General features: G+C 44.3%; 1 protein-coding gene across 3 annotated transcripts in view; it reads right to left on the bottom strand.

Annotated features, from left to right (window-relative positions):
- Window positions 1–21979, bottom strand: part of FLI1 (Fli-1 proto-oncogene, ETS transcription factor) — an 80248-nt gene that overhangs the window by 14451 nt on the left and 43818 nt on the right. For all 3 annotated transcript variants that reach the window (XM_048968640.1, XM_048968641.1, XM_048968642.1), the window contains 4 exons: window positions 18854–19065; window positions 10878–11032; window positions 7970–8173; window positions 1975–2043 (listed from right to left, as the gene is read on the bottom strand). In XM_048968640.1, coding sequence (XP_048824597.1) covers window positions 1975–2043; window positions 7970–8173; window positions 10878–11032; window positions 18854–19065 — 640 coding nt within the window. The remainder of the gene's footprint in view (window positions 1–1974; window positions 2044–7969; window positions 8174–10877; window positions 11033–18853; window positions 19066–21979) is intronic.

The raw sequence follows: 21979 nt of genomic DNA, 5'->3' as shown, positions 1-21979 counted from the left end.
AAGCATAAAAGATGGGACTTCAGCATTTCTAGGCTAGTTCCTGATTTTTATTTGAGTATCCCATGGGTGTGTTTAGTCCTTTATTGACATATGATGAAAGTACCATGTAAAGTACAAATGCCTGGCTGACAGAAATCAAATGCAAAGTTCTGTCAGCTGCACTAAAGAAACACACTTGAGGGCTGTAAAAATGGAGGGAGGGGAAGGAGTGTTTTTCCCCTCTAATTTCTTTCTGCCCAAGCTACTCTAGACCCAGCTTAGAAAGATAAAGGGTACAAAACATTCAGAGGAGGGTAATTTTACATGGAGCATTGCTCTTTAATAAGAAAATCACTGCTTTCTTCCCTTTGTGTTTATCAATCACCTGGCCTGAGACAGAAAGAACAGCCTGGGATGTGCATGTATGTTTTATGGGGGAAGCTGTGGGGGAGCACATGCACGTGTGTCTGCTTTATTCAAAGAGGAGCTAGACAGGCTTGTATTATTTTTCAATGGATGACTGTTAGGGTCAGAGCACAGAAGGGCCTGAATGGCTTTACCTTCGTGCCGTACCACCTTTTATCAACTGATGCCTGTCTCATAAAGAGAGAGCAGCATGCCAGGGAACAGAAAGCTCAGAGGATGGTTATGTGCTGGACAAAAGAGGCTGCTGCAAAAAGCAGCACTGATATTGTGCTCAGGGTTCAAGACAGATGTTGGAATGGAATGCAGAGTGGTACAACAAGAGAAGTGCTGGCTGTGAGAGCAGTGCTAGCTGGTGGAGCAGCCAGACACACCGTGCAGAAGCTTGTTAAAAGTATGATGTCAGTTTGCTGTAGCCTCGCAGTGAAATGGGGTTTTTGTCTCTCTCTCCAGCTGCTTACATAAAAGGCTCTCTGCCTTTTCCCTCTGCTCTGAAATACAAACTTGTGGTTTGTCAATGAAACCATGCTCTCCTGAAAAGCACAGAGATGTTCATACTCTGGGTGAGGAAATCTCTGTCTCAGAATGAGAGCACACGGCTTCTGGGTGGGTTTCTCATATGGCAGATGTGAAATTTCACACTTTCCACTGAAGTTTTTTCAAATGGACGCACTGATCACTGGTAAGTGAACAAAGACAACGTTTCTGCACTTAATGCTACATGGAAGCAAGACCAGACTTGAGGCAAGCAGCCCAACATGGCCTGTTACTGAGCACAGAACCAGACTCTGGGACTCTGATGCCCTACTTGGCCTTCAGCAAGTCAGCTGACTGTGACTGACCGCCTCATCTAGATAAGGGTTGTGTTGTACTCATCACACCAACTGTCATAATGGCATTGTCCCTGAGAAACCAGGCTTTCCTTAAAAGTGAGAAAAAGGAATAGGGCTGTGCCTGCAAAAGGAAACCCAGAAAAACTGCCTGAAGGATATTTCAGTGGCTCGGAAGCTGCACAGGGCCCAAAGCATGTCATTACCTTTTAATCTGCATGGTTTTCACAAGTGGCTTTGGAGCACCTGAGGTTGCCTTTATTCAGTAATGGAATTTATTGTGAGATTTCCCTGCACATAGCAGGGGGTGGAACTAGATGGTCATTAAGGTCCTTTCCAACCCAGACCATTCTATGACTATGATTCTAAGATCTGATGCCTTCAACTACAAACTTACTCAGAGAGAAATACTGTATTAATCTTTGCTGTGTATCTGAGATTTTAAACTGTTTCACATCAAGAGCAGAAAACACACCATCAGCTCATCAACTCAGTAATGCCCAAGTGTGAAAATGACAGATAGGAATCTTACGCCACGTTGTCGGCCAGAGAAGCAGAGATGAGACTTTCAGCATGGGTGGAGCTTCCAAACTGTGAATTATTCCAATTTAAACAGATAGTGTAGGCACAGATGACCATGTTTTCACGCCAAGTACATTGTGAAAAAAAGGCCTACTTTTAATCCAATCAAAATCATTCCATGAGCACAGGAAGCCAGGGAATTTATATGCAAAAGACTGACCTTCTTTGGTGGCAAGACGTGAGGAAGCTTCTGCGTGGGATGGAGTATTGTAGACCAGCAGTGAGCTACCTGTAGTGAGAAGAGAAGGAGTTATTGCAGTTGGAATGTACTCTGCCAGTGGGAGAGCCGTTCAGGCTGGTAGAAAACACTGTCACTGGGCTTTAAAGGCTAATGTTTTCAGGCAATTAGACACAATTTCTGTGAGAGATACAAAGTTCTTTCAAAGTAAGGCTGCTGTATGTCACAAGTGCTACTGTTTCTCCACTCCGGAATCACTGCAAAGCAGTTTGCCTCCTACACAAAGCACTTCGAGGTCTACTGCTGAAAACTGGTACAACAGGAGGAGGTTGTGCAGCGCATTTATGCAGGTGCTACATGTAGCACAGCAGAGATTCTAGAAAGCACTGCGGCACGGATTATATTACAGGGTAAGGAAGAAGCTTTCCTCTTTTCTAGCTGTGATAGAGAAAATCCCTGTTTGAGGAACATGCAGAAGAAGTGAGATGAATTGCACTGTCAGGATCTGAACATTTTTAGAGTGTCACATGCTTGGTTTTGGGCTGACAGCTGCACAATCTGATTGGTATTCCAGCATTTGCCATGATTTCTGTAGGGGAGCTTTCTTGGTTCAAAGTGACCTTTCCATCGAGTCCAATCCAAAACAAAAATATCCAAGAGCAGCACAGAGATGAACTCATTGGAAGGTTTTACGTTTTGCTCTGTCTGTGGTGCAAACATTCCTTTCTAAACGTTACATTTTGATTCTCCTGCAAACTCCTCTGGAAGTGGAGGAAGAGGCCCTGCGAGTTCTTGGAAGCCAGCATGTAATGGGCATTTCATGGTTGTCTCATTAGATGTGTTTACCCTGCAGAATCTTCTAGGCTCACTTTTCCTACAGCTCTTTGAGAATGTTTCCACTGCATCAGGCAGTGACACTCTTAGCAAGAGCCCTGCGTGGCACGGAGCGATGCTGGCGCAGGGCAGCAGTCCTGCAGTGGGTGTGAGGGTGAGAAGCACTCCTAGAAACGTGCTCTGCTCTTCTCATCCACACAACCTGTGTAAGCCCCAGCTGGGGTTCTTCATGCTCCTGCTCCTAGGCAGTGCATAGGGAACTATAGATTTCTGCATATGTTATACTGCCCCAGATTCTTTTGCAGGACTGAGAATACCTCTTTTGCAGGTTCACCAATACTACGTGATTGGGATCTCGTGACTAAGCCATGCAGCCCCCAATTCCTCTAATCCACATGATCCCAAATAACATTGACCTCACTTGCCCCTCAACAGCATTCACAGTGTGTCTCACTTTCCTTGGAGAGAGGGGGATTAGGCAGATCGCTGCCAGAAGTAACAGCCATTGCAGGTGTTGGACATTATTAGTCCTGTGTTCCTATGGATTCCTTCTCTTGCCCAAAAGCAAACAAATCCAAAGACATGCACAGGAGAGCAAGTACTCCGGGGGAGAAGGCACTTGGAAGCATGGCTGTACTAACTGGGAGAACAAAGCCTACTCATTAAGAGTGGTGGAAGGATGCTACCAAATGCTTCAAGTCAGGGGATGTTTTGAAAGGCTGGGATGTATAACATGGTAAACCAGCAGGAAAAGAGTTCAGAAGGATCCCTAGGGTACCTTGAATGTGAAGGTTACAGATAGCTAAAGTGGTTGATGTAAATATTTAGAGGTTAACTGCTGTTTGGCAACTGCTGGAGGAATTGCAGCAGCTCTGTCCGCAGCTTTGTCACGTTTTCATCAGATGTTCTTTCTGTGGGGAGGCTCCTGTCCACCACTCTCCTCTTTTTGGGTTATTTGAAAGAGATCTTAAATGCAACACCCAGCCTGGCTTGCCCCAGCCAGACAGGGAAGTGCTGGGGAATTCAGAAACAGCTTTCTATGACTAAATAGGCTGCAAATGCCTGCTTGTACTGAGGTGGGGGTGGGGTGATGAATAGCGCTGAACAAGCTTGTAGGACCAACCTACAGCTACTTTATGCTAAAAAATGCAGCCCAGGCCACTGGAAAGGGACGGCACCTCCCCCAGTTTAATTGCTAAAAGTTCTCACCTTTGCCCGACAGTCTGAGGTTTCTGGTGGGAACACCACAGAAAAGGAAATGTGTTTCCTATTAAGGGGTTTCAATGAAGGAGGAAAAGGGAGAAAGCCAGAGACACAGATCAAGGCAGAGAGAAGCAGACAGACAGACAGAGGCCAGGCTGCTCCCTCCCTTACTCATTTTTGGGCAAAACTTTGGCTGAGAGGAGTTTTCATTTTGCTATTACTCCCTCTGCCCCTCAGTGGGTCAGTGACAGCGTGGATAAAAACCTGTCCTTTCTGCAAACTCTGCTTTAAGTGCAGTGCTATTCTCCTGTAATTAGTATCAGATGTTATCATATAGTTATCCTTTCTTTTATTTCTCCTGTATTAATTAAATAGTGAGATGGAAAAGGAGTGAGAAGCAGGGAAGCGGCATTCTTTCTTCATAAAGCCTTTTCAGAAGGCAGCTCGTCTTCTAAGATTCAGGAATATCTTGGTTGCACATTCCTGAAATCTACTTTAATGGGAAGTGTTTTTTTATCCTGACCTTCTGAAGGCCGTGTGGGCTTCCCTCCTCATCTCCTGGTAGAATCAGGGGTCTGCTGCATTTAGCTGTATAGTTTTGTTTGGCATTGAGACATGAATCAAAACCACAAAGCAGTTTTCTGCTTCTGCTCCCAGCCGCAGTCTCATTCTTTCCCCTTCACGCTCTTTTTGTTTGTACACACCACACAAAGTGACCCCCCATAAGTAGAGAGGAAAAGGACAGGAGGTGACAGTTCCGGTTTCTTTTGATGTTCATCCCAAGCATAGCATGCAAACTTTCTAATCTCCCTTCCCACTGCCCACTGCGTGGCTGGAGAAGCTTCAGCAGGCTGGTTTTGTTTTAAAATGATACCAACAGAGCAGTCAGTCAGTCTGCAGTCTGAAGGTACAGAGAGAAGAGCAAGAAGAAAAGGCCAAGGCATGGCTTCACAACCCAGAGAGGAAACCTGAAGAAACACTTAGAGCAATAGGATTGCTCTGGGGGCAAGACAGTATTTCCAGGAAAAATAGTCAGGGCTGTTTTGAACATGGTGAAGGATAGAGGGTTGCAGAACCTGGTTCTGTGGGTCTGAAATTTCTTAAGGGCCAGAAATGTCTGAATTTCTGCTTTAATAGGCTATGGAAACAGGAAACAACTGTAGAGCTCTGGTCCAGACTGAAATTTTGTCTGAAAGCTGAAGGTGCTGTGATGTGAGCTTAATTCTCATCTCTATGAAATAGCTCACCTGAACCTTCCATCACCAGAACTGAGATGAAGCTTTTGTTGAGGTCTCGCAGATGTTACCAGTGAATTTTCTCAATCCAAGATGACTCACTTCATCACGCTTTTACCCTGACCTACAGATTAAAATGCTGAAAATGAGGAGGCTCATTTTCGGTGGGTCTCTGAGAAGTGAACAGGCTCAGAAAATTTGGATCAGGTTTGTTTTTGGAAAACAAGCACCAAAGCTGGGGGTTCTCCAGTCATCACAAATACAGCTTAAGTTCCTGACAGGTACAAACGCCTTTCAAAAAGAGACTGTGCTGCAGTGCAGCCCATAGACCCCCAGTTTCCCCAAGTTCTCCTGCGTTTTGTTGCCATCACACCTTCTCCACCCTCCACAGTCACTTAGCTGGACGTCTCTGGAACAAACAGCCTTACAAGAGGAGAAAATACAAGAAAAAAGCCCATCTCCCCATGGCACTGAGCTCAGAGGCTCGGCGCTAAACATCCGCTGGAAATCAGTCTGGAAAAACAATAAGCTCCTTTCGGAGGCGTTACTCCGTGAGGGAGTTAACCAGCAATCCAGAAACCAGACTGTCATTAGGCAGCACTAGCAACAGCTGCATGGAAAGGAATGCTCTGCAGAGACTGCCTGACTTCCACTCAGACAGGAGCTTGCTTTAATAAGGACAGCTTTTGTGTGACGTCTTAGAACAGCCCAAGGGGCTGAACAGCAAGAAATCTATAATCATAAAAGCTAGGGATGGACTGGGATTGAATTCTGCTCTTGTATGCATCCTGGTAAAAATGAAGTAACTAATTTGTCTGAATCCAGCAAAGTTCCTTGGGTTTTACACTAGCTTAATAGCATGGAAATCATTATAGACATTCCCTTAGCAGAACATTATGCTTTTATGATTATTATTCAGATGTATTACAGCAGCAGTTACATGTTCTGTGATAGGACTCCATCGTGCTGGGTCTTGAGAAATAAGAGACACAGTCCCCATTCTGCAGATTTGCCATATCAATAGACAGGACATGAAGAAGGCTGAGGAGGAAGCTAGCTCTGCTCTAGGAAAAGCAGAATGGAAGTGCAGAGAAACTCAGGCAGAGGTTCAGCTTCAGGCCTTAAATGTGATGCGTGAATTAGGGCTCTGCCAGCCTGGATTTCAGAGTGCACTGCTGCTTTGGAGACCAACGTGACCAGGCTTCTAATTTAGGTACTTCAGGTATCTAAAGTTAGGTTCAGTTGGGAATTTGCTCTGAAACAGAGGGAAGGCAGCAAATGGTAAAGGCAGCAATTCAATCCAGGTCTTCAGACTTATGCCATGAGATCAAGGATGCTATTCCTCTAATAGCGATGTCACCAACAGCCCAGGTGATGGCTATCACTGAAGATGCTCTCTGGAGTGAAAGCAACCAAATAATTCAATTATTTTGCCAGCCTTTTCAAATTCCACATCTCTCTTTGCTTCAAAAACCGTACAAACCTTACTTTATCTCTTTCTATGAATTCTCAAGTCTTATCAAACAGACAGTTCAAAAGTAAGGGTCTCACTTGAGTATTTATCTTGTGGGAATTTACAATCATTTCTGGTTCCGCAGTGTCTGCTTTGCCCAGCCAAAGTCAGCAGGTTTGTTCAGAGCAACACTGGCTTCACAGAGCAGCCTTAAGATTTCCCATTAGAACGTGTAATTCTGAAGGCAAACCTTAGTTAGAAAGCTATTTGCCTCTGCAGTAATCTTGAAGCGTTCCATGAACTAGAAGCTCTTTGCTGATGAAATGGGATGAAATCTGGATGGGAAATTTTTTTATTGTGAAGTCACAAGGGACAAAAACTTCTCAGATCCAACAATTTGCTTATTTGTAGTGAATCATTTTGTTGGCTCAGCTTCTCAAACAAAATAAAGGTGGGGCTTACAGAGGCACCCGTCTGTGATCTGACTCCTGTCCCACTGTAATCTGTAAAACTCCCACTGATTTTAGCAGAGGCAGGGAGAGACCAGTGATGAATAGCTTGAAGAAAACACCCTAAATAAATGTTGTCTTGGACCTTTATTTAAATGGCCAGATGGAGAGATCTTCAGCTGCCTTTACATCACAATTTGATTTCCCAGTGGAAAAAACCCGACTTTTATTTTCTCTGCCTGCCCTCCCACCGTGCTTTATGTCACTTTCCTCTGATTTTTTAGTCCTCAAATAACTATGCACTATGAAAACTGCATGAGCTCCTGTTCTCTGGTCTCATCATAACACAATTATCTTCAGCATACCTTTGTGAAGAAAGGGAATGTTTCCACTCTGTAGGTGAAGAGGAGACTTTCAGAAACCATGCAAGTTACAGAACAGTTTGCTGGTGACACATCAGTTCATGTTTGGTTTAATCTCCTCAGAAAATTGCTGTGTTTTTATCATATAGCCACAGATGTTTTTGTTATCTGTAAGATTATCTAATCTTCAGAGTTCTGTTCAGTTCTTCACCTCCCTGATATCCTGTATCTGCACTAACTCCATCTGGGTTATCATTAGCTTTCCAACCCAACTTCTATTCCTCTCTTCCTTGTTTGCTTTTGCTGCTTGACTTTCTCTACTCTTTTTTCCCTTATCCTTGCAGCTATTTGTCTGCAAGAAGAGCATTAGAACTTCAATACTCATGTGTAGCTTTATCAGCATGTCACAGCAGGGCTAAGAAGAGTCAGGGCAGTACTTACTTTCCCTGAGGTAACTGAGGTGAGACAACAGAACTTCTGTGTTGTAGAGGGAGGTGGTTCGGAGGAAGTCGTCCTTGTTCATTTTGCAGAGCTCTTTGCCATCCATATTCTGGAAGAAGGTGGTGTCAATCTCCATTAATCCATACTCTTTTATGGCCCACTCCAGCCACTGGCGCACGTGATCCTGGGTCCATAGAGTGGGATCTGCCAGAAAAGCACAAAGGAGGTTGATATTATATGGGAGCCTCAGGCCTCTAGCATTTAGTGTAAGCCAGTCAAAGCATTAACCATTGTTTCCACAGCCAAGTGGATTTAATTTATTGATGTCAATGCGTTTTGCCTGGATGAGCAAGCATGGTGCTGTAAAAGGGGCACAAGCCCCACACATTGATTGCACTGGCTCCGTGGCAGAGTAAGCTCACTTGATGGTTTTCCACCTGTTTTAATCTTATACATAAAGTACTTGGGAACAATCTTAGTGGAATTCGACTGTGGTCTTTCTCTCTCTGGAAAAAAGGGTTCCAAAAGCAAGCTTGTCCCTTTGAAAGTGCATACTTGTCACAGCTTCAGTTCTGCAGTACTATTTAGTTACATCAGTGCCATTTAAGTCACACCATCCTCTGCAAGTGCATTGCAAAGTCTCAACAGATGGCATTTTAAAGTCTGAAGGTAGTGGCATTTCTGGTCAGCAAAGAGACTCTGACACAAAAATTATTGCTTCAACAAAACAGCTTTCCATGCATCTCTGAGTCATATTTGTTCACCCCGCTGACAAGAACACAGTTCTACCTCCACTAGCTCTGTAAAACCAACACAGCTATTGGATGGCAATGTGGATTTCATAGTGCCTCATGCATCATTATCAACTGTCAGCAAAGCTCCAGCTGTGGAATCTTTATTGCTGGTGATGACGTAAGAGAGAGATTGAACCCGGCTGGAGTTTCAGACCCCATGGTGATGGTTTGCTGCATCAGTAGTTAAAAAAAGAAATCGTCCTTTGAATTTTGAAGGGAGCAGTAGATCAGAAAGTCCTACCACAAGTTTGGGCCATGATACCATTTTTACAGAGTCACTTTCAGAGCATATCTACCATTTCAGATGTTTCCTGTGCTATTTCTCCCCATGTATGTCATTTGAAAACCTAAGCTGCAAATTCATGTTCCATTGCAGCTAAGGAGGATTGTGAAATCAAGCCCCAATTTTGGAGAAGTTTGATCTGGCTGTCAAAGCTGGTACCTTCCTCTACAATAAAGCCCAAATGCCTCAGGTCCCAGGGTAGTAAAGAAAAATGGGTCAGAAATATGTAGGCGTTACACAGGTGACAACTCAAGCTTCACAGAGAGGCAAGAAGAGTCTGCTGCACTTCAGTGGTAAAATAATGCCTTGGTCCCAAACTGTGAGCTACGTGTGCTTGGGCTGGTGAGGGGTGATGGTCATTATTGTCTTCCAGAGTCTGGTAAATCACTGCTACTTCACAGGTACCTCAAGATTTCGATTTGTGGATGCTCACAAGGGGAAAAAAATCTTTCTACACTTTCCTTCAATGAAGAGATTTTTTTCCCCTTCCACCGAGGCCACTAACAGCCATTTCCCACATTTCAACAGCACTAAACTTTGGGCCACATTGGATCTTTTTTCAATAGGAATGGATAGCATGGTAGAGAGCAGGCTAAACGTTCCATCTTGAACAGCTTTATCATCCCTCATAATGCCTTAGATGGTATCAGCTGAAGCCCCTCCAGGCAGTGCTGGTGCTGAAAGCATCTGATCCTGACACCAGTTACGTTGGCCAGCCTGCCTAAGCAGATCTTTACCAGGACTTAAGCGGTACTTTGAGACTTGCTGTCAATCTTTTATTGGCTTCCCTTCACTACATTCAGTTCAAGCTTTTTCTTTTCATCCCAAATGGCAAACAAATGCTTGGGAATTGTCATCTGTTTGTGGTGAAGCCACGATCAGAAAACAGAGCTAAATTCCACGAGTACATTTCTTTCTGCCAGCAATTGAACTGCTTGAATCAGACACAATGATTCCGTGATTCTACAACCCTTGACATGCTGTGTGAAAAGCCAGACCCTGCCCATGAAATCCGTGGAAGTTTTGGTATGTAAATCAGGCCATGGCTTGACTTATAATATTTCCCTTGCTGTAAAGTTCCCCAGCTAACTTGTTTTTATCTATGCTGTCTGTAAACTTTCCAGAGGAAGGACTTCCTGTTCTTTCAGGTTCAGTCTTCCCAGGTTGCCTGCCACACCAGCTTTCATCCTTGACTACCCAAATGCATTTAATGCATGCTGCCAATTTCAGACAGCAGACATGGATGTCAAATACAAACAGAGCTCGGCAGGAATGTTTTCCCGTACTATTTTTTGGAAGGTTAATGTAGTTTCTGAGAATAGTTTTCTAGTTTTCTACTAACAACAAACGAATGAGAACATAATAGCTCATTTTCAATCAACACGACAAGACAGTGCATCTGGATGCTGCAGAGCATCACAGGAGTTTTAATTTTGGTGCACTCTGTGCCTACTCTTGCTTGTAAACTGCACTTCTTGACTGCACCATGCATATCCCTTGAAGCACTGCAGGTTCTGCTCGAGCGCACTGCAAGATTTGGTGCAATACATCACAACAACACTTCATTCCCAGGAGGAAAGTAAATAAATAAACAAACGAATAAATAAGAGGAAAAATTAGCACTAATAGCCCACTTCCTATTCTGATTCAAGGTGGAACGTACACTGGGACACAGGGAACTTTCACTAGATATAAACTCTGATTTTTTCCTTATTTTTCACAGTCTGTGAGCAAGAGAACTCCTCAAAGAATAGACAAACAAGCCGTATCTGTTCAGATGGATATTTAATACAGTCCATATATCACCCGAGGAGTTTGATGGTGGTGGTACCTGCTGGGACAATGACTCTCCTCTCATTGGTGGTCATGTTGGGAGGAGGCCCGTTCTTCTCATCCATGTAGGTGCTGTAACTCATTGGGTTGGACTCTGTGCCTGCTCCGACGAGCTTGCTGCATTTGTTCACACTACAGTCTACAGGGGACTCCCTGAAACGTGAAAGGAAACAGATGACTTGTCATTATTATGCACCTTTCATCCCTGCTGTAGCAGAAGGAGATTTGAATTACAGAAATGGCAAATATACTGGAAGGAAAAAGTCAGGGGCATTTCTGTAGATGTGGGAGAGGCCATTCCTGGCTGGCCACGTAAATGTCAGAAGGTGCTCTGTGAATCACAAGCCTCACAGAAGGGATCTTTGATAAGGAAATGAGTGCAAGAAAGAGTGACTACCAGACAAAGGCAATGGCAGCTGCAAGATCACGTGTGAAATCTCTGAAATACCAAAGTTCATGTATGGGATAGAAATGAGTATGTGTAAGTGACTCCAGGTCCTAGTTCCAGCCATTCCTTGCACTCTTCCTGCATCCTTAGCTGCATTTTAGCAGTCCTCCAACTTTATGCCCCTAGGAGCCCTTGTTGGACTGTTTGCTCCAGTCCTGTGTTACAAACAGATCTGCACACTGTGTTTCTGCTAGAGGTGAGCCCATGAATCAACGGAAAGGCGGCGAGCTTCACCTCGTGACCTAGAGCTGTTCTGCAGAGTAAATCCAAAATGCAGAAACATGCCCCTCCATTTTGTTAAGAAAGGACACAAAATACCCATCCTAAAATGACAGGGTAGTCGCAGGAGAATACTACAATGTGGTATCTAAAGAGACGTGTTTATGTGCAGCTGAATGTAACTGATCTTGTCTGCTCTCAGCACCTAAACAGTCCCAGGCTTGTCTCCTGCTTGGATAGGAAATCTAGAAATCTTAGGTGCCTTAGGCATGAGTCAAGTCTTTCAGACCACAGAAACCGTGTGTGAAAAAGGTTCTGGCCTCAGTTTTACTTCTGAGGTGATGGAGTGTCAAGAAGGGAACGTTTAGCAACTCAGGTGGCACTGTATAAAGGCCAGGACTACACGCAGAGCCTTGGGAAGCAGCAGGCTTTCTCTGTCCTGCTTTGGGAGAATTATGGCCTACAAACCACAGATAGGGAGCACAGACTTTGTTTTTCTCCAGCTGCAGTTGTAACTCACGCTTTTAGCTCTAGAGGTCACTTAAAATACCAGTCTGCAGCCAGCCACATGCGCGCAGAACATCCCTGCCCTAAAGAATGTACCAGGGAAGGGCAGGACTATTGCCCTCATCTTTACAAGAGTGTTAGTGTGCCTTAGTGTGCAGGCTGTACAAAGCAAGCACAGAGCCTGTATCCAGTGCAGCTCAGCCCGCTGCTTTCACTGCACAGCCGTCCTTCCTCCCTGCCAGGAGGAAAGAGGCTTGGGAGGAAACCATTTGCTGAAGGGTAAGAACTATGACAGTGCACCAAATCCCACCCTCTGAGTTCAGTTGGCAAGACTTCCAAGTTTGGACACTAAACAAATTTGTTTCTTAATCTGAATGACGGGGGGGCTGGGGGAAGAAATTACTGAAATTCAGTTATCACGGCTGGGAGATAAATGCTCCACCGAGATATTCCAAGGCAGATGGTAATTTTTTCCTCATGTCTTGCTGAGGGAATGTTGCTTCAAAATGGAAATAAGATGTATAACTTACACATGTTCGAATTTAAGGCTTTACTATTTCGCCTACTGTTTTTCCAGGCAGGGAACCAAAATCCGCCTTCGGAGAGGCAAACTGCTGAAGGTTTAACGTCCCCGTGGCAGTCAGAGGAGAGTCTGAGCAACTGCAGGGACACCGGGGTTTTCACAGGGAATGCAATCGTTCCTAACTTTCTGTTGAAATTCCCTGTGTCAGGTGTTAAACGCTGCCTGTACTGGCAGAGAAAAAGCCCTGAAGCAGCACAAAGACTCTTATTCTTTCCTGAGGTACAGGCTGTCCTGAGAAGACTCGGCAAAGCAGCGAGCATCGCTGCCATGTGCTAGCAGTGCTGGCACAGCTCCCTGCTGCCCGCCATCCTTCCAGGGGGCTCCTGCTCCCCCCACCACCTCTAGTTGAATTTCCCCAGAAACAACCCCTTTGGTTTACACGTGCAATATTTATACTGGGATGGTTACAAATCCCATATCCATACAAAGCGATAGGATACATCCAGTCTGTCAGATAAGTACATCTTCCAGAAGGCTGATCTATGTAGGAGTGCACAGGTTTTCTGGTGGCATCAGATGACACACACGAACAGACTGCAGGGACCTGGGCTGTCTTCACTCTCTCTGCTGTGTGCTATGCACATTCACATGGCTGACAGCAAAGGAGCAAAAATAACCCCAGCACTGTAAGATTTCCTCAGCAATTCTGTGATCATTTTTCACTTTGTAGACGCAGCCATCTCTCTTGGCTTGGCAGCCAGGGCCCTGCGGATCCTTTGCTTGCTCTGTATGTCTCAGCAGCCAAAACCAGACAACCAAGTATCCAGGGCAGAGAGCTCAAAAAAAAATTGTAGGGACTAAGGGACTAATAACTGGCTTACCCCAGCAGCACAGTGCAGGAAAAGACCACTCCACTCATCCTGTGAGAAATGTTAAATGCACCCGTGTGTCCATGTGGATGCACAGATGCCTCCCTTCCTTTTGAACAAATTTTGATGGCTGGGTCCACAACTAACCCCAGATAGAAGAAAGCAAACTTAACTGGGGATGGCATTACCAAAACTTTATTAGGCAGGAGATCAAACTGCCCTACTCTTAAGAAAAGCACTTTAACAACAGCAAGCAGGAACATCCTTACTTTTGTGTCCTTTGCAGTGCAGCATTTCCTACTAAATCCAAATGAGACCAAATGAACGCTATTAGTCTGACCAGTGCCCACAGCTTCTGGAGGTGCCTCACTGCACAGCCCAGCCTGCCCTAACAGGAGGCACTCAGCAGCGTCCCAGCAGAGGGTACGTGTAAGTGTGGGCAGTACAAAGAAGAATTCAGTATGGGAATAACTACAGTATCAAATGAGAACAGGCAGCCGTGAGCCATGAATGGGGTATTCATTGGAATACACTCCTTTCTTACTTCATGCATTACTCACAAGCAGACTTAGATTTATAGAAAAATTTCCTCATTATTTGAAATGGTTTGTGAGATTTCAGATGCCTGATTAATCCTCGAGTATTCACAGATTATCCCTACTCCAGGCTTTCAAGTGGCTACACATGCTGTAGTTGCTCAGGTTTGGAGCAGAATATGTTGTAATCTCCCAGTGTAAAGGGATACAGGCCGCTTTCACAAAATCTCCTAAGTGCATTCACTATGGCAGTGACTGAGTCCAAGGAATATGAAGCAGTGCTCATTCCCACTGACAGCCCAAAGACTCTTCATTCCAGCAGCTCCAGTAGCAGTCTCTGGGGATGCCAAGAGCTTGGTGTTTTGGGAAAGTGTGTGCTAGACTGGCCAAAACGGACAAGCAGCCAGCCTGGCATTGACTAATAACTGCTCTGTACTGCTTCAGTTTGTGTTCCAGATACTTGGAAATAAAGCAATTACTGTCCCAGGGCCTCTGTCTAGGAATCACCTTTGGCTTTCATTTGAAGGAGCAAAATAAGGGGTTTTAACGATTTCTGAAACTGACTCAGCTGTGATCAGTGGGACATTTCCTTCTTCTCTCTATCCTTTTATTCCTATCCTTCCATTCCCCTCTTCATATCTTTTTTTTTTCCTCTTAATTAAGCATGCCACTTACATGTGTAAGTCCTCATTTGATCATCTCAACTTTAAACATGAAATTAAATTTTATTTTTGTTCAGTGAAGGAAGTAGGAACAAATACATCATGATTCTGCTTCTGATGCCTTTCACAGGCAAGGAACAGAGCTCTCAGGGCAGAAGCAAAGTTCCTTGAACCTCAGCTTTAACACTGCCTCACATTTACACGCCCAAAGCAAGGAATGCCTGAAGAGGAGGCTCACATTGGAAAAGAGGCTCTAGAAGCCTGCAGAAAGAAGAGATGGCTGTAGAAAGGATGGAAAGAAATGTACGATTGACAAAACTCAAAGCGTGTGGGGAAAACACAGAGGCTCGTGCAGCTCTAACGTGTCTGTATTTACAACTCACAGGTATGAGACAAGCAGAAGGTATTTGCACAGGCTGCTGCTCTGGCTGGGGACTGGAACAGCACCATGAATCCCACTAGAGGGCTCACATGCTATTTACAGGCATTTTTATTCCTAAAGACATCACTGATGGCCTCTTTGTTTTGCTTTGAGAAAATTATAATGGCATAAAAATGTTCTGAGATCCCTGAACCTTAACACCATTTTAGTATTCTGAAGCAGGAGAAGGCTTTCAAAGCGGTTTCAAAGCACTGACTACAGCATTTTAGCTAGGCAAAATTCATAACATCAGTTGGAATTACACAGGGGAGTTCATCTGCATCTACGCAGGCATCCAGAACATGTGAATATTATTTTTTATGGGCAGATCATACAAATTTTGTAACATCAAATGCAGATATGCAGTGGCTGAATTTGTAACATCTGTTGTTTGGTGCACTCTTTGCTTTTGGAATTGCTGTAAATGATATGGAAAAATCTGTTATTAACACTGACTGTAAATTAGATTAAACTTTACCCAGCCTTTTCCTTTATTCTTCAGATCTTAAAATGCAAAAGATTCTCATCCTTTTAAAAAATGTATATAAAAATGCTCTTATATTAAAAAGGCAACCAAAGGCCCTAATGGCAACCCAGGTGTGGTATATTTGGAGCTGTAAATGCACGTCATAGAAGACAGAGCTTTCCTCTGGTGGGCTATAAACTAAATAAACAGAAGACACAAATCCAGCAGAGAGTGAAGAACACAAGCTAAATTTCCAGTCCCTGAAACAATGCAAAGAGAAAAGAAAGGTTCACACAACACCTTTTTGTAAACTGAAGGAAAGGCTGGATCTCTGTTTCTTCTGTGTAACAGGTCAGAGCAAGGGCTGAGCAAGGAGCAGTCCAAGAAGGCAGGGACAGACTGATGGTGTGAGCTGCATCCAGCTCTGCTCGTACTCAAACTCACCATATTTCTACCTCTGAATCTTGCAATAATGCACAAGTCCCATCGTCTCATCTAAAGTACAGATTCCTGCAACCACCTGAACATCCCACGTACACAACGGGATGCAGCTATCTGGGAAATTCTTCCTACACTGTGATGTGGAGTAGAGACCTGGGCAGGGCTGCCACGTTGTTTTGCACTGGAAGGAATGGCTCTGCACAATGGACTGGGAGAGGTTCTTCAAAGAGCCCTTCTCCCACCAAAGCAGCCCATCACATCATATCTCAGCCATCAGACCTGCTTCTGAGCACTAAGGTAAAGGAGAGAAGCTGCACGCTGCCCCTTACCGTCACCTACGGCTCTATCACTCCCTAGAGTACACAAACCATTCTCTCAACGAGGAGAAAATGCTTGTGCTTCAAGTCCAGGTGAAACACAAAAAAGCTACTCTCTCTAACGAGGCAGCTGGAACTCGGTAAGAGACTGTATTTGAAAAACAAGGGAGAGAAAGACAGAGAGAGAGAGGGAGGGAGGGGGAAGAGGCTTTGTTATTCAGTCTGTTCGAGTTAATCGGTAGTGAGATCAGTTTTTGCTGCTCAGATGGTGTCAGTTTTGCCAGGCAGCTGATGGGGCAGAGGAATAAGCGACAGGCGCAGCCTGACCTGAAACAATGAACTGTGATGGACATGAGAGGAAAGGACAAATCTTTAGCCATGAATGGTGAGAGAGGATGGATGCATCAGATGAATGTTCTCGTGTCTTGGATTGGTTGGAGCTCCTGTGCTAACAAGTTATGAAAAGGCAAGGATGGAAGTTATTTCAGTGCTGACTTCTGACATGCAAAACAGTCCTTTCTTTTTTTCTAACAGGTTGGAAGTTGTTACCCCCCTTCTTAGAGTGACTGAGGACACTGAGTTTCTGCCTAAAAATCTTGTAGGTTCAAGTAAACCCATAAAAAAGGATTTCCTTTTTGCCCAGAATAAACACACTTCTGGAGAGCCTTTCTCTAGGGGTATCGGAGCACTTACAGTTGCTAATGGATCAGCCTGTCAAAGCACTATTATTTCCTTTTTTTTCTGAACAGAAGAGGAAATTGCAGCACAAAGACCACTATGGAAGCTCAGCCCAATACTTTTGACTGATTCTGTGATTCTCTAACTGCTAAGTACATGCAATACACATACAAGGAAAATGTTACAGAGACTTCTGGACATATATAAATACACCTACATGCAAATCTATGCAGAGCAGGCTTTTGCAAGATGTAAAAAGCAGAAATATTCACTGCCTCTGATAGGTCAGCAAATTTGACAGGACTTCTTCCTTGTTAGGCCCTCCAAAATCGGTTAGAGTGAGACAGCAGCAGAATAAAGGGAGGAAACCCTCTGTGAGAGTTGGTCTGCTACTGTTGGCATGAAAAACTGATGCAGTCCTACAAAGGGTTTCCTCACATGACTGTGGGAGTGTGCTGCCTGTGCCACATGTGAGACTGATTTTGCCACCTCTGTTCTCATGACTGGTTTAACTCTGCGCAGGATGGAGAGGTCAAATCCATCCCAATTCCTGTGCACCCTAAGGATGGATTTTTTCAGGAAAAAGGAAAAAAAAAAAGCCCATTTTCCTATGTTTCAGCTTGTAATCTGAGCAAAAATCCCAGTAGTTCTTCCAAGGTCCAGATGTGACACCAAGGTACAACTGGGGCAGCATCAAAATTCGATCTACAAATGATCGAACAGACAAACAGACCTTTATCTCATAGTAAAATCAGCATCTGTATACTGATGAGGAAAAGCAACACACTGCTGTTTGAAGTTTGTAACACCATCATCTCACTATAGAAGACTGAAACTGTGAGGCTGCTTTCTGTTTCAAGCTTTACTTCGCTAGGTTCTCAGAAACCAGGAAAGTAGGCTGTTAAAGAAAAGCCCTCAGATGTTCAACTATATTAACATCATATAAATGTTACAGATCTTTGTGACTTTGAAATTAAAATTTAATAAGAAATGAATGTGTGCTAAAATCTAATTCTAAAAATGAACTAGTTTTAAATTGTATATATTTAAAACTGAAATAACTTAGAAGTTTTAGTCTTCATGACTTTCTCCAAGAGGATGCCGTTTTTTTCCTGGTGTTTTTACTTCTATAAATGTTCTTTAAAGAAACAGTCTGAGCTGATAAGAAAATATTTCCTTTGCTGAATGTGGAAATGATCCACCTTCCCCAGCTCTAACTACCAGTGGGATGGGGCAGGCTTCCCATTTCTATGGCTAAATATATCATAATCCATTTATTACTGATGGTGAACTTCTCTGTTCAGACCTAATCCTAAGCTCTCATTTTCACAAGTGGTCATCTATACACATGCAGAATATATGCACGTATTTTGTTTTGTTACACCTATTAGACTGCCATGAAATACATCAGTCTCTTCTTCTTGTCTTCATCAAATAGTTTTCCAATTTCCTACTGTTCCTTCTGCCCCTGCAAAGCACAAATCTAGTTGCAGATGCAATGAGAACTCCCTCCAGTGAAGCTCATGCAGCCCGTTAGTGCAGCTTTCACTAGCTTCACTACTAGTATAACCTCTGTCTTCGGAAGCCCATTGAACCATGGCATATTTGTGAGATGCTGAACTAAGTGATGAAATGTGTAAATCAAAGCAGTGTTTGTAGGATGAACTCTGTCCTGGCAGTCTCACATCCCAGTCTGTACAACGTTCAGAGAGACTGGTAGAGTTGTGTGCTAAGGATCTGCAAGCCACGAGTGAAAAGAAACTGCTTCCAGGGGTAATGGGTACAACTACATGGACATTGGGTTTGTTGAACTGCAGAGCACAAACGGACAACACGTGCTTTACTTTTATTTAAGATTCAGCAGAAGAGGAAAGGGTCTTTCCTTACCTTGATCCATTCATGTGGTCATATTCTCTTTTAACATTGACCCGGACTGGCTGGTTAATCCACTCCTGCTGAGGAGGTAAAGGGTTGATTTTGTGTGGCTGGCCATAGTCAGGGTTCCCTGAGGCTGTCATGTCTGCCTTGGGGAGGTGAGTGGCAGCGCCGTATGTGGAGTCAAAGAGGGACTGGTCGTCGCTCACCACCGACAGGGCCTCCTGAGGAGAGAAAAAACAAGTGCTCAGGGCTGTGACTAAACCAGTAACCCCACTCTCATTCTCTCTTTGAGCTGGTGAGCACCTGTGAGGGCCCCCCAGCTGCCCAGCTCTGTCTGAAATTGCCACCTGTCAGGATTGCAGATTGAATCAGATACTTTGGGGTCCATCAACCCGTATGCAAAACCAGTGGGTTCCTTTGCTAGCTGCTGGGTGGGGCAAGAATTAAGGTTATCTGACTTCTGCAAACAGCAAAGGTGGCAGCTGGCTGCTACACCGTGCCCAGGGGTCACTGAAAACAGACTCTGAGAAGCAGCTTTACCTGTGTTTTATGTAGTTACCTGCCCCCCTGTCTGCACTTGCTGGTCCAAAACCATAAAAATAGATATGTACATAAAATATCTGGAGTGTCATTGGAGGTGCACGTTATTTCTGAGCATCTTCTTCCAAGGGGTTTTGTGTGGGGTCTATATTTTGAGGCTACCCATGAAGCAGAAGCAGTCAGTGCAGGTCAGAGTTACGGGTGTTAGTGGTGGGATAAAAAATGCAATATTTACCCTTTTTGTTTATTTTGTGGGAAATGTAGGACTGGTGAGTTACCAAATGTGCATTTCTAGAAATGCTTAAAAACAGGAAATTGTTATCCTTTTTTTTTTTTTTCCTGCTGAAACTCAAAATGTTGACAGAAAGTTTTGACTATCAATTTCCTTGCGTTGATGCACTTGGGTTTTCTAAATGAAGCATGCCAGGCTCATACAGGCTTTGGCACAGTCCTTCCTTATTCCAAGTGCATCTGACAGGGTCTGCATGTTCTTGAATGGAGCTCAGCTAACCACACAGAGCACAGCTGCCATTATGGCTGGCAAGCCAGAAACTGAAGGAGGAACCTCCCAGGCTAAAAGTACACATTACTTTAATGTGAGTTAATGGAGCAGCCCTCCAAAACAAAGGCAGCAATGGAGTCGCCTCCTCTGTGGACTGAGCACTGAGAAGACCTGTAATACATGTGAAGCAGTGGGTTACTGTGAGCGTGCAGATGCTGCCTTTGCTTTCAAAGCTGATCTGTTGCTAAACCTCTGGTGTTCCAAATTCACAGGACGCAATCCAAATTATGAGCTTTTAGAAATAATAAATTGTTCTCTGCCTTCTTCCCCACAACAGTCATTTCTGAGGTTAGTTTTGCAAACTTTTTCCACAACTGAGGAGGGAAACAGAAATTCTGAAAACTAAGAAACATACAGCTGCTGAAATCCTCTGATCACACGAGAATCAAAGCGAAAATCAGATATTAAGGGGCTTGTGATATCATCACAAAAAATGTCAATAGTTGTAGTTCAACTGGCTAAATATTAGAATCCCTCTCAGCTTGAAATTCACCCATTTAGCACGAGTCATGTCAGTGCTCTGCATCTACAGATATCAGCACTTTTCTATCACAGACCTCAGATCACGTAACAAAACGTAAACAAAACACTCCTGAGCAGCCTTGAGTTTCACTGAGCCTGACTAAGCCTGAATTCAGGACAGCCCTCATATGTGTGTAAGTCCTGCTGAAGTCTCAGTTTTTGCTACAAGCATTTTGCAAGCAACCTCTCACCCTGAGCAGCTGCAATGGCGACAGCCCTTAAACAGCACTGAGAGCTTTTGCCCCACGCTGCCTAATGCTGCACGTTGCATGTTCCTGCATGACCCCAGCCTTCTGTCCTTACAGAGATGGAGAATTTCTCCAGGATATAAGCTTTGCCTGTGTAGAACAGTGTAAGGACACATTGCTGTCTGGTAATAGCTCTTAAATCAGATCAGGCCTTCCTTCCAGAGGTAGGGCTCCAGAAGCTTGCAGCTTCTCTGGTTTACTGTCAAGCTATCAGACAACAGTTCCAAAATGACCCATCTTCCATAGGCCTCTGTTTAGAAAATGTGGAGCTCCCAGCATTATGAGGTGGTAGGTGGGCAACAGATACGTGGGGTGCTGGACTGATTTCTGCCTTCCTAGTCTGTGCTGTGCATCCTGGGTGAGGGCTGAGCCTCGTAGCGAGCAGTCAGGAAACCATCTGTACCACTGTGAATGCACGGGGTGCTCTTAAGCTGTTCTCTTTTGGAGATTTCCAGTTTAAAACCATGCACAAATCTACCTTTGAGGGAAGAAATATCTGGGAAAATGTTATTTCTACCTAAAGCCATTTTTCTTCTGAAGAGAGATTCTGCTGAAAAAAAATAAAATAAAATCAGAAAAGAAAAGAAAACATCAAGAAGCAAAGAACAGCCCCAGACTAGGATCAGCTATTAAGCCAGTATCTTTACAATACACAGAGCCAACAAAAGACAAGTACACAGTTGTCTGGTATCAGATGGAAAGTCTGCCTCCTCAGATAAGGACCTTCCCTGACAGACAAGTGGCCGGGCCCTGCCTGCACAGCAGTGACAGCCAGCAGGCAGGCAGCAGCTGCATGGAGCAGCTCTGCGTTTTGCTGCTTGAGTGTATGCAGCCTGCAAAATGCACAGGCTTTGAGACTTCATTGCACAGAGGAAAAGAAATTCAAATGTGATGACTGCCGTTGTGGCAGTGAACCAGGGACCATTTGAGCTAAAGCCCTGAGTTAGTTACAGCAACAAACACTACAGACTCATGGCTCTGAGGGAACTGATGACACACAGAGCTTCAGCAGATGAGAGATAGTGGCTTGTAACACCTGCTCACAGTCAGGACGTGCAAGCAAATAGCAAACAAGTATTGCTGATTGCACGCGAGGAAGTCGAGTGGCGTGCTGCCAGCCCTGCTGCAAACAGCTTTTCTGTGATCTGGACATTACAACCTGGGAGAAAAGCAAGGGGGTGGTAGGTAGCAGGTAGCCTTTAACTTGTGGGATCAGAGCACAGGCCGCTCAGCTGACACCCTAAAAGGAGGACTAAGTGGGAC

Source organism: Lagopus muta, chromosome 22 (assembly GCF_023343835.1).
Source record: "Lagopus muta isolate bLagMut1 chromosome 22, bLagMut1 primary, whole genome shotgun sequence".
NCBI lineage: Eukaryota > Metazoa > Chordata > Aves > Galliformes > Phasianidae > Lagopus > Lagopus muta.
This window is presented reverse-complemented; position numbering and strand designations above follow the sequence as displayed.